The 16,687-nt window shown below is 41.9% G+C and overlaps 1 protein-coding gene across 3 annotated transcripts; it reads left to right on the forward strand.

Moving 5' to 3' along the window:
* The first annotated feature begins 933 nt into the window (after positions 1-933).
* Positions 934-11,306, forward strand: LOC147460145 (potassium channel KAT3-like). 3 transcript variants are annotated; one of them, XM_086511259.1, is made up of 14 exons: positions 934-1,269; positions 3,716-3,910; positions 4,714-4,929; positions 5,517-5,669; positions 5,739-5,796; positions 7,080-7,397; positions 7,474-7,713; positions 7,798-7,896; positions 8,003-8,035; positions 8,189-8,374; positions 8,452-8,646; positions 8,750-8,825; positions 9,084-9,779; positions 9,881-11,306. In XM_086511259.1, the coding sequence occupies exons 2-14, from the start codon at positions 3,717-3,719 to the stop codon at positions 9,982-9,984; spliced, it is 2,568 nt and encodes an 855-aa protein (XP_086367385.1). In that variant the 5' UTR covers positions 934-1,269; position 3,716; the 3' UTR covers positions 9,985-11,306. The 3 variants fall into 3 exon arrangements, with proteins under 3 accessions (XP_086367385.1, XP_086367384.1, XP_086367386.1); XM_086511258.1 differs by having other exon boundaries at positions 936-1,269; positions 3,732-3,910; XM_086511260.1 differs by lacking the exon at positions 3,716-3,910 and having other exon boundaries at positions 936-1,269.
* Positions 11,307-16,687: the final 5,381 nt, after the last annotated feature.

A 16,687-nucleotide genomic window follows, 5' to 3' on the forward strand; every position in this document is an offset into this window, starting at 1 on the left:
TGTAGGCCAATTCAAAATTCTGACCCACTCAGGCTCCGCCTCAACCCATTTTTTGCTAGCGTGGCCCCCTTTGCTTGCCCGAGAGCTCCATAAGCGCCCAGTCCATGTCTACTTTTTAAATCCTTGTTTACTTTTTTTTTTCTAGTGTGGACAACACAAATCGGCTCGGATAACATGTGTGACTTCCCCTCCCTTGATCCCTTTGGTGGAGTTTCCTTTCATACCCCGCGGTATATAGTGCTAAGCAGCCCCCCGCCCCCCTCGTCACTAATTGACACCCTCATTTTTTTAGAGGGGATCTACGACTGAAAATCGGCGCCACTTTTCGACAAAGATCACAGCCATTCATCTCGAATGTGAACTTGATGTAGACTACATGTAAACTTGAACAAATGTGAACTCTTTGTGAACTTGCATGTAAACTCGAAGTAAACTTAGTGTGAACTAAGATCGTGACGGGCAGTTAGGACTGACTACACAATGTAATGCCATCATTCTCCATGCCTTTCAAAACGCGCGCAATAGTGTAGCGGTAAAGCAGTGGCATTGGGAGGGGGAGGTTCCGAGGTTGAATCCCATCACCACACACCCTTCTTTTTTCCTCCATATGAATCGAACGGCCCACAATGAACAATCATCTGGGACCGTAGATCCCCTCTTAAAAATGAGGGTGTCAAATAGAGACGTGGCCCCGCCCCCCCTTCGCCCCCCGCCCGCCTGTTCTTCCCCCTTTACGATAAAATAATTGAACTCTCTCTCTCTCTCTCTCTCACACACACACACACACAACACACGCACTCTTTGAGTTCAAAACTCCACACTATTCTTCTTCGTCTTATCACTTTTTGAGACAAGCTCTGCAAATTTGAAAGAGCGGGAAAGCAAATCATGAGAGAGAGAGAAGGGGCGGGGGGGAAGGGTACCGAGGGAGGGATGGAGAGATGCTACGGCACGCTGCCAGCGTTGTATAGAGACAGCCCTTTCCTCTCAATCCACTGCTTTTCTTCGTGGCTCTATGTGCTTTCATTCAGATACGGCCAACTTTCCCGCTCGTTTTCAACCCGTTCTTATCTAGCCCGCAAGTCGTCGAGCTCTAAGTTTTTGTGAGAAGCACAGGAAGCTCATTCTGGTGGGGCGCCTCATCAAATGCAGCCTTCTGGAGGCCTCTTGTCTCGATTTTCTGGTTAGGGTTTGAGCCCGTGCATGCATTTTTATCGGCGGTTGCAGTGAATGACGGGAAAAGGGCAGACAAGCGCTCTGCAAAACCAGGTCAGAATCAATTACTATCGCCGTGCTAGTTTGAGCCCCTATTTATGGCCAATTATTGTTTCCTATCGCATGCCCTTCTTTACTTGCAATCATGAAGTGCCCATGTGGAGCAGGGTTTTTGTATGTATGTTTCCACCATGATTTCGGTGTCCAAAGAAATGTTTACACAGTTTTTGTCCCGATGTTGGTTTCGAAAGGAATGTTATGGGTAAACTTTTGTTCGCAGAAACGTCACGGCGGAACTTTTTTGCTAAGTTAATGCAGCACAAACTTTGATTGAATGCTGAATTTTCTCCTAATGCTCAGTTTCAGGCTCTCAGATGTAGCATTCACTACGGTCCCCTATATTCTGAGAATATGCTTCACTATGTACACAGTTTGAAACCAGGGTTTTGTGATGAGAATGTCATAGCTAGAAAAAGTTGACCACTGAGCTGGCTAAAGAATCATTTATACTTTTCATTTGCAAAATGTGGTAAATAGCCGTAGCCATGTTGGCATATCCAACTTTGGAAGATCTTCAAACAGTGTTCCAAGAATATGCGAAGAGTTTACTTGAGTCTTTGGGGGGGGGGGGGGGGGGACCTTTGTTGAAACCGTCTCTTTCAAGCAGGCACATGCGGATTTGCAGAGCAGTATAATTGATCATTTTCATGCAATCATATGTTAAGGGCATACTTTTAATTCTGATGAATGAAAGAGGGAGTTTTCTTCAGAAATTCGAAGCCAGGAGAGTTGAAATGCATGCTTTGCTATGGCCCTCAATGTAGAGCCATTTGAGACCTTTTGCATTCAGATTTTGTAGCCATGGGTGTCACAAAGAGCCTTTTTTTCCATACAATGAAGCAAAAAGGGAACTTGGAAGAGAGAGGCTTCCTCTTTTCTCTTTTCCTGTGGTGGAGCCTCTATGATATGGTGGTGCATTTCCCATTCAAAGTGGAGCCTCTTGATGGTGAAGCATAATCATTTCTCAGCTAACAAAAAGCTTTAAGACATAGAAAGCCTTCGCTTGTTTAACAGGGTCAAATCCAGCAGAGACGTCACAACAAAAGCAAGCAGAAATACTGCCTACATACCATAGTTAGCGAACATCTATCAAATTTGTCCTTGGCACAGGCAAATCGGCACAACGGCTCTACTTTTGAAACTTTGCAGTATGACAACATCTTTTGCTGCGATTTGGGGGTGGGGAGGCTTCTCCCTCTCGGTCAATACACCAGAAAAGCTTCTGGCTCAAGAACTGTGTTGCAGCCACATGAGTATAGAGTGTGGATTCTTAAGGGTTGTTTCTTTTTGGTTTTCTCCATAACTGAAATCAAGAGGAGGCCATGCTGCCTATCATATGAGATGCCCGAAAAACGTGTCGTTTCAAACTTTGGAGAGTTCTCAAAGAATTTTGTAGCTACATTCACATCCCCAGCATGATCACCTGCGGATCTCCTTCTGGTGGAGCCTCTCTTATGGAATTTGCATCTTCTGGCCCAACAATTTTAGCAGTACACTAAAGCTCACACGTACTTCCTTCACCAACACCATATTGGGGAATAAGCTTTCTGGCTCCTTACTACTGTAGCCAAATCAGTGAAGATAAGAAGCAAGCCTCTTTGATGCATTTGGATCATAAGCAAGGGTTAATCAAGAAAAGTTATGCTGCCCCACCAGCACCAAGGCACCAGTAGGTTCTTAACAGGAAGAGTTATAAGTATCCAATTCCTTAGCACTGTGGAAACTCACATTACACGTTCAAACTTTCACGTCGTTCTCTATTCAGCTCACTTTCTTTCTGTAACATCGCTCTTTCCAACCCCGTCTTCCACCTGCTTTTGTGTATATAATCGCAGGCCATGTTATGTTGCCATGCAAAGCTTATGGCTAAGGTTTCTCTGTAAGCAAAGAGCGAGCTCTCTACATCTGTTGCACCTGCAGTAATAAACCATTATGTTGACTCTCCTTCTGTGTTGTCTTTGATGGTCTCTATCCTATCATGCATTTTTTCTTAAGTTGTTTCACGTTTGTGATTGCAGCTGGTGGAAGTTAATTTTATCCATGCATCAACCTCTGCATGCTACAGTAAATCTTTGTTTAGTATATAGAGATGATGTTATCAGTAGTTTTGGAACACGCCATTTTCTGTCTTTAGTGTCAAGTTGGTCACCTTGTGTTGTGTAGCTTAAGTCTGCTTACTAAATAATTGCCTCCATAACGCAAGCATTACCAGTCTTAGTATAATGTAAGCCAGTCTCCTTCGTACACACTTAGCCATACTCTCTTTCTCTCTGTTGCCCCCCTCCCCCCCCCCCCCCCCCCCCCCCCCCCCCCCCCCCCCCCCCCCAACACACACACACACACACGTGCCCCCTCTCACACACAGATAGTTCGTGAAGTTGTGGACTTTACCATCCTGAAGTTTGACCTTCCCGTCATTTAAAGCAAGTTTTATCCTCAGTATGGAAGCTCTCCAGGACTGGTCTAGGAGCTGCAGACTCTGCAGTAGCTGGCCAAGCAGTGATAAGCTGAACGATCCAGAGGTGGTGTGTCGCGACAGCTTTGATAGTGATCTGTTGCCAGCTCTTGGAGCCAGAAGTCACAGTTTCTTGTCCATGAGAAAAAATCTGATCCTCCCCTATGACCCACGCTACAGGTCTGTACTTCTGGTCTCATGAATTTACTAATGAAGCTGTTAACACATCCAAATGTTTGTGACATTGAGGCTAGCTCAGAATGACGAATTGTGAACTAGCCTTTTGAGGCTTGAGTGTGTGAATGATGAACACACGCTAGTTTTCTGTTCTTCTTTTTGCTTGCACATATCATGAAGTATTCTCTCTTTGTCTGGAAAGGCGTTTCATATTTTGAGAAGTTGCAGTGAAACTTTTTGGTACATTGACTAATATTTTTTATGCTCAGTGAAAGTGAACTAGACAAGCATACACATTTTGAAGCTTTCTTGAGCTTGGAGATATGTCTGTATGAATGCATGCTATGCTTCAGATATTCAGAGTGTAGTATGTACACTTATGTCCTCCTGTTTATTCCTTTTAGAGTTACTGAGAGGGTCTTCAAGAGCAATTAGTCCATCAGAAGGCTATCGAATATGGATTTGAAAAGTTTAGCTAATCAACTAGCGGACATAGTTGACCATAAATATCCTTGTGTATTTGTTTTTTCCAAAATGTTTGTGATGAAGGTTTCCTCCATATTCACCTTGAAGGCTAGTCCTAAGAGAATCCTGGTTCTTATAGAAATCAGCTCTTGAAAATAAGAGAACTGCCGAAACACAATTTTCCTTTTGTGGAGGGGTGTTTTCTCCTCCTCCTTTGAGGTTCTTGGTCTTTAGTACCTTTAAATATGTTCCTGGGAATAGGCATGAATTGTATTGTCAATGGAGGTTATTTTGATTCTTGTCAATTTTCACATTGGTTGAGATAACCATTTATTGTGCAGGTGTTGGGAGACTTTCTTGATTCTTTTGGTCATTTACACAGCTTGGATGTCACCTTTTGAATTGGGGTTCATAAGGCAAAGCCTCTTGCCCTATATTGCAGCAGACTTTGTTGTTGACTGCTTCTTCACTGTGGACATCTTTCTTACATTCTTTGTGGCCTATGTGGATACAAAGACGTGCCTCCTTGTGAACCGGCGATCTCAAATTGCTACGAGGTGCAAGCATCTGGATTTCTTACTTTACCATGTGGCATTTGTGATTGATTTAACTTTATCTGGGTCTCTACGACATAATGATTTTGTTTCAATGTTTGAGGGTCAAATCTACTATTTTAAAAAGCATATCATGGGAATAAATAGCTTCAACATAAACTTGGAACTTATCCTTGAGAGGCTGTTAGCCTTTAAGTTGACATTTCAGTTGAGGTTACTTTATGGTGTATAGTGCTATGTTCAATTTATGGGCTTTTCTGAGTTGTAAAAAGAGTAAGTCTTGGGAACATTGATGAAAAGTAAAATTCCGAAGATCTATGTTTGCTATTGTCATATGTTTTCAATGTTCATACAGAGTGAAATTGTTCTCAAAGCGGACTTACAGGGACAAAAGTCTGCTTGCTTTTATGTCTAGATATCATGATTTGTCCAACAAAGATGTTAAGAAATGTGCTCATATAGCTGCAATCAAGAACTTACTAACTGTTTATTGGCACCCATGGGCCATTGCTCTCATTCATTGATCATATGTTGTTCTCTTTGGTGTTGTTTCTCTATATGCTCCTAAGTCCATTCTGTTTATGTTGCAGATATCTTAAGTCAGGCTTTGCCTTAGATGTTGCCTCAACTTTTCCCATACAGGCGCTTGCATTTTTGCAGCCATACAGGCAAGGCAGAACTTACAGTGCTTTGAACATGCTTCGCCTATGGAGGCTTAAGAGAGTTAGTAGATTTTTCACGAGGTATGGTTTGATTGGAGCTTTGGTTGGCCTTCTGAAATCTACTTTTACCAAGCACTTCTTCTGTTGCAGGCTAGAAAGAGACATACGCTTCACTTATTTTTGGATAAGATGCCTAAAGCTGCTTTGTGTAAGTCTACTGCCCCTGTGTTAAGACTATGTGTTGTAAATTTTTGTGTATTTCGATTGTCCCTCATACTGCATGAGCTTGGATTTTCAATTTTTGTGTAAGCCTTTGATGCACTTTAATGACTAGTTCTATCCCCTGCTGGCATAATATTGGCAAATGAATACAAACTGAACAAAATTTAGCATTTTATTCTCTGCAATGGTGATCTTGGGAATGGCATTCCCAAGTTAAAGGACATGATAATGAGCATAGAGAGCTGCTTCCTATGTAGGTGACACTGGTAGAGCACGTTTGAGAAGCCCTAAAGCTGAAGTTTAATTCCTATGAAGCTCAAATTGCCTGATGTTCTCTCTAACCCTTCACATAGCTTCTTGCTCTCTGTTACACATGCACTTAAATTCAATTAATCCAAAATGTCAAGTCATGAGTATTGGCTTTTCAACCGCACAATGCCTCTTCTAGCCTCTTTGCCTGAGACGATGCGATTTAGAACACATACCTTAAGGGATTTTCTGTTAGAATAGTTTCTGAAGAATTTTTGACACTGTAGAATCACCACTTCACCTGGGAACTCCTAGAAGTACTGCTTCTTGTATCATATCCCTGCCATGGGGAGCCTCTTCTAGGTTTCTCACCCAGGTGCCACATGATGTATGTGGACAACGCACAATTTGTGGCATATACCTTCATGGCTGCCCACACAATGGTCTTGTTTGTATCTAGTTGCGCCATGCATGGGAAGTTATCCCAATTTTCCATTCTCGATAAGTTCCATAGTGGTCTCGTACGGTCCAGTACGCACGCAACGCATGGGGCGGGACGGAACTGGCAGTACGGAACGAGACGTTCCGTACGTCGTACGAGAACTACCCTGTCGATAACACCTCTAGTAAGTCTACCTCCATTATACACCTGCATCTGACTGCCTCTGCATACATTACACTTCGACGAATTACACTAGCTTATGTTGAACTATCACGCATACACCATACCGAACATGGAAATTGGTGTGAATAAAGGACAAAACTCAGCTTGCCAATCTGCCTAACGTGGTAGTCCTAATGCTGAAGTCGATGTATGCTATACCAAGCATGGAGTTGTTAACTTGTGCGCAGATGACAAATTTCTAACGTTTTTGACGTGTCCTCTGCATTATGTGCGAGCCATTGTGTGTTACGCTAAAAGCATGGATCCTAACTTGAAGATATATTGTGATTGTTTGTCTTTTCCCCTTTGGCAGTTTTTTTAGTCTACACAATGAATTGATTGCTCATGTTTTGCAGGTTACAATGCTGGCGGTTCACTGTGCAGGATGCTTTTATTTTCTACTTGCTACCTGGTATCCAAAAGACGAGAAGACATGGATTGGATCTGTACTACCTACATTTAGAGAGGAGAGCCCTTGGATTTGTTACATTTACTCTATGTATTGGTCAATAACAACACTAACATCTGTTGGCTATGGCGATCTACATGCCCAAAACTGCACAGAAATGGTGTTCGAAATTTTCTATATGTTTTTTAACTTAGGGTTGACAGCTTATATCATAGGCAACATGACGAACCTTGTGGTGCATGTGACAAGCCGTACTCGGAAATTTGTAAGTTACAAAATTTTATGCTATCGTGAAGTAAAGACAAACAGAAGGAAGTGTGACTTTCTTATTGTTGCTTCAGAGAGACTCTGTGCAAGGCATCACGAACTTCGTAGAACGAAATGGATTGCCTCAGAGATTACGCCATCAGATGATAGATCACATAAGGCTAAAGTTCAGGACAGAAAGTCTGAAACATGATGAGATTATGCCTAATTTACCAAAGGCGATACGCTCAGCTATTTCACAGCATTTATTTTTCCCCACTTTGGAAAATGCCTACCTGTTTCATGGGACTTCACAGGACTTCCTTGTACAGCTTGTATGTTGCTTGAATACTAAGTAATGGTCTTGTAGAATCACTAGTTTCTCAATGTATGAACATGTTCCCCTATGACCATTTTAGGTGTCGGAAATGAAGGCAGAGTATTTTCCACCCAGAGAGGACATTATCTTACAAAATGAAGCTCCTGGAGAATTTTACATTGTGGTCTCGGGAACGATGGTAAGGTTTTTGCTTGTCCACTTTGATCTGACCAGTAATCTCTCAATCATGACTATATTCCCACTTTTGGGTAGGGAGATTCTAAGATCATTGCCACATCTTTCAGGATTTGTATACTCAAACTTATGGGATCGAAGAGGTATCATTTTTTAGTGTCATGAAGCTGTTATTTTGCTCGTTATTTGGCATATATTAATTTAACAACATATTCTATATTTTTTAAAACAGGATTATTAGCTTCTTTCTGTCAATAATACTTAATATAAAGACTTCATTTGTGTACATGCTTTAGCTTGCAGGGGTTGCAAAACCAGGTGATGTAGTCGGTGAAATAGGAGTTCTGTGCTTTAGGCCACAACCTTTTACAGTCCGCACAAGGAAGCTTTCACAGTTGTTGAGAATTAACCGAGTCAATTTTATGAACATTGTACAAGCCAACATCAAAGATGGCCAAATCATCGTGGACAATCTTTGCAAGGTACCACATTCTGGGATATATTGAGATAAACAAGATGCTCGGATGCTAAGACTTAACTCTAATTATTTGCATTACAGCATCTCAAAGCCTCAAAAAATCCATGCTTGCTGGAAGTAGCAAACGAGATCGAGGAAACGATTGCTGTTGGTCAAGGGGGCTCTGCTTTAAGTCTCCGATATGCTGCTTTAGTAGGGAGTCATGAGCTAATGCTTCAACTTGTGATGCAAGACATCGATCTGAACATAGCAGATCACTGTGGACGAACACCACTGGTAACTTTTTACGTGTTGCTATCACTTACATACCTTGTGATCTAAAGGAGACTTCTTTTTAGTTGGATTCCTTGTATTGTGACAATTAAGATGTGTGTAACAGCACATTGCAGCAGCCAATGGGCATCTTGAGTGCACTGGAGTACTCCTTGACTACGGTGCTGATCCAAATACGCAAGGCATGTCTCTTTTTCGTCCCCTCCCTCTTTCTAAAGATATTGGCTGCGTGGTTAGTGCTCCTGATTTGTGCTGTACGCACGCGTCGAATGTGGTGTTTCAAGATTTCCTAATTTTGTGGTAACCATAACCATTTTTATATTGATAACTGAACTGCGAATTTTTGCTGCACTTAACCTAGAGCTTGAGAGTTTCATGCAGATGCCATGGATTTGTTGAGCCTTTTGTGCCTTGTCTAAACACTCGTCTTTTTGAAACAGACTTTGATGGTAGTGTTCCTCTATGGGAGGCAATAAAGGGAGGCCATGCGTCCGTTGCCCAACTATTATGGGAGAATAAGGCAGTTCTAAATCACAAACTAGATGGAGACCTCTTGTGCAATGCAGTGCAGAAAGAAAACATTGATATCTTGAAGGATTTGATAAAATTTGGTGCAAATGTCAACTCAATTGGGTCTGATGGCTATTCGGCCCTTCATATAGCTACTGCCAAGAATTTGCTGCATTTTGCCGACATTCTTTTGTGCAACGGAGGCAAAGCAAATGTTCCGAGTAACTTTGTGTCACAGGGTGGTCATTCATATGGGCTTAATGGAGCTTTGCTTGTCTCCTCAAATTTGGTTTCCCCACGCGTAAACTTTGATAGACAAGTGATGTTCAAGAATGACCGAAGCCTGAGTAGTGGTCGCAATCGCCATCATGAACGCCAGCATAACTTTTCGGATTCCAAGCAAATTCTTTCTGCAAGATTTGTAGAAGGGAGAATGAAAGCTATGCATTTTGAGCAATCCTTGTTCAAAGTCGTGTCTACAGAATCGTACAACAGTTCTTACAATTATCCAAAGAGAGTCACCATCTTCAAACACCCATCAAGTAGCAGTGGCCAGGAAGGAGAAAAAGGGGTCGGCAATGTGATTGCACTTCCGAGATCATTTGAAGAGCTGATTAAGGTGGCAGGTACTAAAACAACACCCCCCCGCTCTGCGCTCTTTCCCCTTCTTCCCCCTTCTTTTAGATTGCATCACTTTTTCATGAGTTGCAAGTTTTTCTTATGGCAGGTGAAAAGCTTAACATGAAGCCAGAGACCGTATTCTCTTCAGAAGGTGCAGAAATAGAAGAGTTGGAAGTTATTCGAGACAATGATAAACTCTTCTTTTTGTAGATCAGCAGAACTTCTGTCCCTTGACAGTGGATTGAAATTGGACCCATCAAACAATGCTTATTAAAGTGTCCATAACCAACTAGGCGAGCGCCGAGCACAAGCTCAATGGCTCCAGAATCTGAAGCCACTGAAGGTTGTCCTAAACTTAGAGCAAGGAGACAGTCTAATAAAGGATCACATAAGGTACCTGAGCCATAAAAGCTTGTGCCACTTCATTCAAGGCAAAAGCAACTGATAAGGACACAAATTTTGGCAAATATCTGCTTTCTTGTCAAGAAACACTAGACAAAACAGGAGTAACCCATCCTAGAAGTACCATAGAAACAGGGTCATATGTGATTTCTGCAACTGCTACTCCTATAACTTCACTGTGAAGTAACTCACAATACTTGCTGCCAATTGTTGAGGCATTTAGCACTAATCAAGTTGGGAGTGTTGACATGTCATGGCTTTAAATAATAAATTGGGACAGTAGAACATGGGAAACTCCGCAAGAAACAAGCACCACAAAAAATAGATCCTTGGGAACTGCCATTGATACACTTGCAGCACAACTGCAAATGGCTTTATCACACCAAACATATGCAGCCAGGTCAACACATCCAGCGTTGATTGAATGGAAGTATTTCCTTGGTTTGCCCTACAATGTGCCTTTCCATCCCCCTACTTGTTCTTCCTTCGAAAAAACACATCTCTTGGTGGATTCGTCGAATCTCCCGGTCATTCTTTACCCTTCCACCTTTGCAGCGCCCTCCTCCACCTTTGCTTGGCCAAACGACTGGCCATTTCGTCTTACTGTGACCCTCATCATTAACACTTAATCCCCAGGATCGTCTATGCTGTGCAGACGCCCTTAGCCTTATGCACATTATCCCGATCTCTAGCAGCCCCATGACTCTGCAGAAAATATCCTGGAGGCCCTCACCCACATATTTTGGCAAACATATCGACCAGTGCACTGCCAAGGAAAACATGTTTCTCCAACAGCTCTTGGCCATCATGAACTCGGTCACCACAAGCACAGGCCTCCCGTGAGCTGCAGAGCATGGTTGTTTGTTAATGGAAAGCATATACACAGAGATGTTATACTTAGATGTGTCCACATACGATGTAAAAACAGTTAGGAATCCTCTGGCAGTGGACACAAGATTATTGTCGTGTAATGAACACCCTTTAGAGGAGGGAAGCCAAAGCCATAAGCAAATGTATCTCTATTTGTAAAGTGAATTGTGCAAATCATACTTCACTACCATATTCATAACAAAACCATCTTTTGTGAAAATGATTGCTATGTAATACATTTAAGGTACACAAGTTTACTAGCAGGCGACTTGATGCCTCTCTTAACCAAAAACCGTTGCTGAAGGCAGTGGGGTGGGACATATCTATTGATTTAGACTACTAGTTTGCTTAAAGGGATTTGGCTATGTTCGTGGATCAAGATACAGGTTATTCCCAAATAGAGTGAGAATTGTGCAAATTATACTTGCACTACCATATTCTCAACAATATCATCTTTTGTGAAAAAGATTGCTATGTTATACATTGAAGGTAAGCAAGCTTACTAGCAAGCAACTTGACGCCTCTCTTAACCAAACCGTTGTTGAAGGAGTGGAGGTGGACATACCGATTGATTTAGACTACTAGTTTGCTTAAAAGGGATTTGGCTATGTTAGTGGATCAAGATAAAGGGTTTTCCCAAACATTGAGTGGGGCAATTGTGCAAATTATACTCGCACTACCATATTCATAACAAAATTATCTTTTGTGAAAGTGATTGCTATGTAATACATTTAAGGTACACAAGCTTACTAGTAGGCGACCTAACGCCTCTTTAACCAAAAACCGTTGCCGAAGGCAGTGGAGCGGGACATACCGATCGGTTTAGACCACTAGTTCGTTGAAAGGGATTTGGCTATGTTTGTGGATCAAGATAAAGGTTTTTCCCAAACAGAGTGGGAATTATGCAAATTATACTTGCCCTATCATATTCGCAACAAAATCATCTTTTGTGAAAATGATTGCTATGTAGTACATTTAAGGTACACAAGCTTACTAGCAGGCAACCTAACGCCTCTCTTAACCAAAAATCGTTGCCGAAGGCAGTGGAGTGGGACATACCTTTAGACTACTGGTTCGCTTAAAGGGATTTGGCTATGTTCATGGATCAAGATAGAGGTTTTTCCCAAACATCTTGCACTACCTATTCATAACAAAATTATCTTTTGTGGAAATAATTGCTATGTAATACATTTAAGGTATACAAACTTACTAACAGTCGACCTGATGCCTCTCTTAACCGAAAACCGTTGCCGAAGGTAGTGAAGTGGGACAGATCGATCGATTTAGACTACTGGTTCGCTTAAAGGGATTTGGCTATGTTTGTGGATCAAGATAAAGGTTTTTCCCAAATAGAGTGGGAATTGTGCAAATTATACTTGCACTACCATATTCACAACAAAATCATCTTTTGTGAAAATGATTGCTATGTAATACATTTAAGGTACACAAGCTTACTAGCAGGCGGCCTAACGCCTCTCTTAACCAAAAACCGTTGCTGAAGGCAGCAGAGTGGGATATACCGATCGATTTAGACTATTGGTTCGCTTAAAGGGATTTGGCTATGTTCGTGGATCAAGGTTTTCCCCAAACATTGACTGGGGGAATTGTGCAAATTATACTCGCAATACTATATTCATAACAAAATCTTTTGCGAAAATGATTGTTATGTAATACATTTAAGGAACACAAGCTTACCAGCAGGCGATCTCACGCCTCTCTTAGCCAAAAACCGTTGCCAAAGGCAGTGGAGTGGGATAGACCGATCAATTTAGACTACTAGTTCGCTTAAAGGGATTTGGCTATGTTCGTTGATCAAGATAAAGGTTTTTCCCAAACATTGAGTGGGGGGATAGTTGATGTCAAGATTGTTAGAATTTTAATACATCCGACTTCCCCATGGGATTGTGCAACTTTATTTGAGAGTATGAGGGAACCGAGCAATCTCTCCCAATCATCTCCTCTTATAAGCTTGTAGCCTATCTTTAGGAACCCCTAAACATGCATGCCATGCCGGCTTTGCTTAGGGGCAGTGCCCTCCCCCTTGGTCCTACCTTTGTCTTGAAATTACTCCCCCCTTGAAGGATAGTAAAATATTAATGAAACAACGCTTTGTAAGAATATCAATGTTTCCTCTTGTATATGTAATCGTGCTCAAAAACATCAAATAAACAATTATTTTAGAAATATATCAATGTTTTCGTAATCTAAACGTTTATCAAGTCAATTGATGCACTTGATAATGATTATGTCTAAACCTGCATCAACTCAATTGATCTAGTGGCATATTTGGTACTCATATATAAAACTATGTGCTCATAGCAAAAATTGAGTTGAATGATTGCAATCAAATATCTTCTTAAGAGACTGTTCCTTTGGTCAGAAGAAACCTTTAAGCTAGATCTTAAACTAATAATATGGCCTACCTCGAGCGAGATGCTCTAATTGAGCAAACTTATTGTTCTCACCTCTTAACTAATAGCAGAGCCTATCTAAAGCGAGATGTGCTGAGTAAAACTTATTGCTCTCATTTTTGAGCTAATACATATCTCAAGCGAGGTGCTTGAAACGAGCAAACTTATTGCTCTTAATTTCTTTAGAAATTTGGAATGCTTCCTATTAATGCAAATCAGTCGAGCATTTGGACTTGCTTGTGATACAGTAAAAAGGTCGGCACCAATGTTTTAGTCCATGAGTACACGAACTCTCCACATGTGGAGTAAATCCCAAAACTGGTGTTGTTCTTTGTAAACGAAGAAGAGCCTTTATGGACTATCTCTGCTTAACTTAACGAGATCTCTCAACTTCTAACTCCACTTGTGAGTTTTAGGATCTTTTCTTTAATGTCAATGTCCTACTTGATCCATGTGCCTTTAAGATGTAGGCAAGGCATTGGTAATCAAGGATGTTGGGTAAAGTCCTTGTGGCTGGTCGCACGAACATCCCCTACCCTCATTAACTCACTAACCTTTGCAATCTTTCCATATACATAAAAATAAAGGACACACACACTAACTCCTTCTAAGTTGTGAGTTTCCCCCAAAGCCTTGGTCTCTCTCCTCTCATCTTCTCCTTCCCCCTTCCTGCACACACTCGAGCATGGGCTTTGTAATGCCACGGGCAAACCTAGGGGGGTTACATACCCAGGCCAAGGGCCGGCTGTTAGGTGTGGATAGGTGATTCTAAATATGAATGGCCAAGGGCCTATATTATGGGTGGTAGGGCATAGAATCCTCATGGCAGTTCCCTGGGTTCTCACACTGGTATCAGAGCTCAAGGGAGAGCAACCATGGAGAAAGGGGGAAAAGCTTGGAGCTTGCATGGACTCTCTCTCTCTCTCTCTCTCTCTCTCTCTCTCTCTCTCTCTCTCTAGCTTGGAGCCAGTCTCAGAGACAGATCACAGACTTCTTTAGAGCTGCCCCACTGGACACCCGGAGGAGCTACTACCACAGCAGAGCTCGTCGTCTCACACCAGAGGCACACTGATCGACCGAGCGATTGAGCTGGGGAGATCTAGACGCTCATGACTGCGGAGGACTACACAACATCGACGGAGGCTGCATCAGAGGATTCAGATCACTTTGCCCCGACATGCACGACGTCCGATCAGACTTCTGACCATGGAGGAGATTGATGAGATCCGCCAACAACCGATGTTGGATCTCTTGTGATCTAGCTATCCTAGCTAGCTGCTTAGTTCACATCTAGCAGTTTAGGATTCCATACTATAGTATTTTATTTTGTCATTCTGTCATCTTGTTACTTTGACTTTGTATCAGATCCACCACATTGTAACTTTGTGGTCTCATAGGTCACTTTGGCCTTTTGAAGACGTTAATATAACATTTCATCTCTCTCTCTCTCGTTTGCATGGCAAGACCAACAGTGGACGAAGTCGCGGGAGCAGATGTGGGATGGGAAGAAACCGTGGGGCTTGCTTGGACGAGCAGGCGATGGGGATTTGAAACAAACAGCCTGAGTGTGGGCTTGTTGGAATCGCGAGGCGGAGCAGGAGCATAACTTCTGATGCGCTGCGAATGGAGGCCCGTATGGAGTCGCTCTGCGCTGCTGAAGCCATTCGCCATGGCTTGGCTTCGCCTTTTTCAATCGTGACCGCCCAAAGGGGCCCCAATTAATCACATAAGCCCACCCCGGACACACTCCCTTCATCCGATGCATATGCTCAACAACAATTCAAGAAACTATTCTGTTGTGGGAGCAAATCACACCACCTATAAAGTGCATGCAACACTACCTAGATCCCTTTTTCAAATTTCCTTCACCGTCAGCTTGTATTCTCTATTCATAGCCTACTGACAAAGTGTGGGCTTGATTTGGACTCAACCACATGTAGAACCAATGATGATGACTAGAATTTGGCTCGATCCCTGGTTGCTCCTGCAAACATCTATCACGATAGATGACGAAACTGTCATTTCTACTTCCTTTTTTTTGTCAATACTGTTAGTCCCTTTTGTTTGTTAGGCTTCATTAAGTCACATACAAGATAGAATATTTACAGTATAAAGATCTACTTCATGTTTACGGTCTTGTAGTCGTGTGAAGTGTCTAATAGGCAACTTTACACTTGATGGGTGCTTTCGTTTGGTCGCATCACCAACTTTCTTTGTCCTTGTAGGCCATCCCGGAGTTTTATGACCATTCTGAGTCATTTTTGGCCTCATATTGTTGTTGAAGACTGCTCAACATTTTTTCTTACCTCTGACATTATAGCCTTGTGCATATGGCTTTTGAGACATTCCTCGTGAAGTTTTGTCATTTTCCTGTACCTTCTTCTCTTTGTACTGCTCATGCATCTCTTGAGTCTTTTCTTCATCTGGATTATGGATTTTTCCATGTTTACAAAAAAAAGGAAAATCTCAAAAAATAATTAAACAAAACCAAAAATCAACTCAAAAAAGCAAAATGATTTGAATAGAATTCTAAACGCTATGTACACTACTGTACACTTGTCCCTATGGGCTCATATATGGCTTTTGTCCCCGTACTCCTCGTGTAACGCTATTATGAGGGCATATACTCTGAATTTTGTCAAAAAATTATCACAATCAAACGCAAAAATTAAATGCAGCTCACAAAACATTGCCCTCTAATATTCATAATATTAGGTCCGCATTGAGAATGCCTCCCCCTCTCCTATTTGGAGTCCTCCTGGATGATAGGGTATCGTCAAGGGTCTGTGTTGTGCTTGATCAATTAAAAATTGTGCCAATACAGGCCTTGTAATGTAGTCCTATTATGCATATACAAACAATGCATGGAAAAGTTTTATGCTGTGCAAGATGTGGTAGAAGCAATTTACTTATTGGCATTTGCTGGCAAGGCTTCCTATTCTAAGCAATGTGATGATCTTTGAAGCTCCTGTGCCATTTGCTTGATTGAAGGTTCTAGGAAATTTTTGAAGACTTACTTATCTGTTTGATGTTGTTTTGGGATCCATTTTAGCCTTGTTGTTGGTTGTTGTTTTTGGCATTGTTCTTCAGCAGTGGGTTCTGGCTTGACCTTCGGTATCCATATGTATTCTTGATTAGCCTGTGCTCTGACTAACTTCTTTGGTAGTCAAATGTGCTTTGTTCTAATTTTTGGACTCCATTGTGATGACCTTGATAGCTGCATCTTCTTT

This window comes from Adiantum capillus-veneris, chromosome 4 (assembly GCF_014529385.1).
Source record: "Adiantum capillus-veneris isolate H3 chromosome 4, ASM1452938v2, whole genome shotgun sequence".
Taxonomy (NCBI): domain Eukaryota; kingdom Viridiplantae; phylum Streptophyta; class Polypodiopsida; order Polypodiales; family Pteridaceae; genus Adiantum; species Adiantum capillus-veneris.

Bases quoted from the DNA above. Each gene is read 5' to 3' on its own strand.
- LOC147460145 (XM_086511258.1), top strand. From the start codon at position 1,231: ATGACGGGAAAAGGGCAGACAAGCGCTCTGCAAAACCAG. The intron at 1,270-3,731 runs GTCAGAATCAAT...GAAGCTCTCCAG, and splicing joins CAAGCGCTCTGCAAAACCAG to GACTGGTCTAGGAGCTGCAG. The intron at 5,797-7,079 runs GTAAGTCTACTG...CATGTTTTGCAG, and splicing joins GATGCCTAAAGCTGCTTTGT to GTTACAATGCTGGCGGTTCA.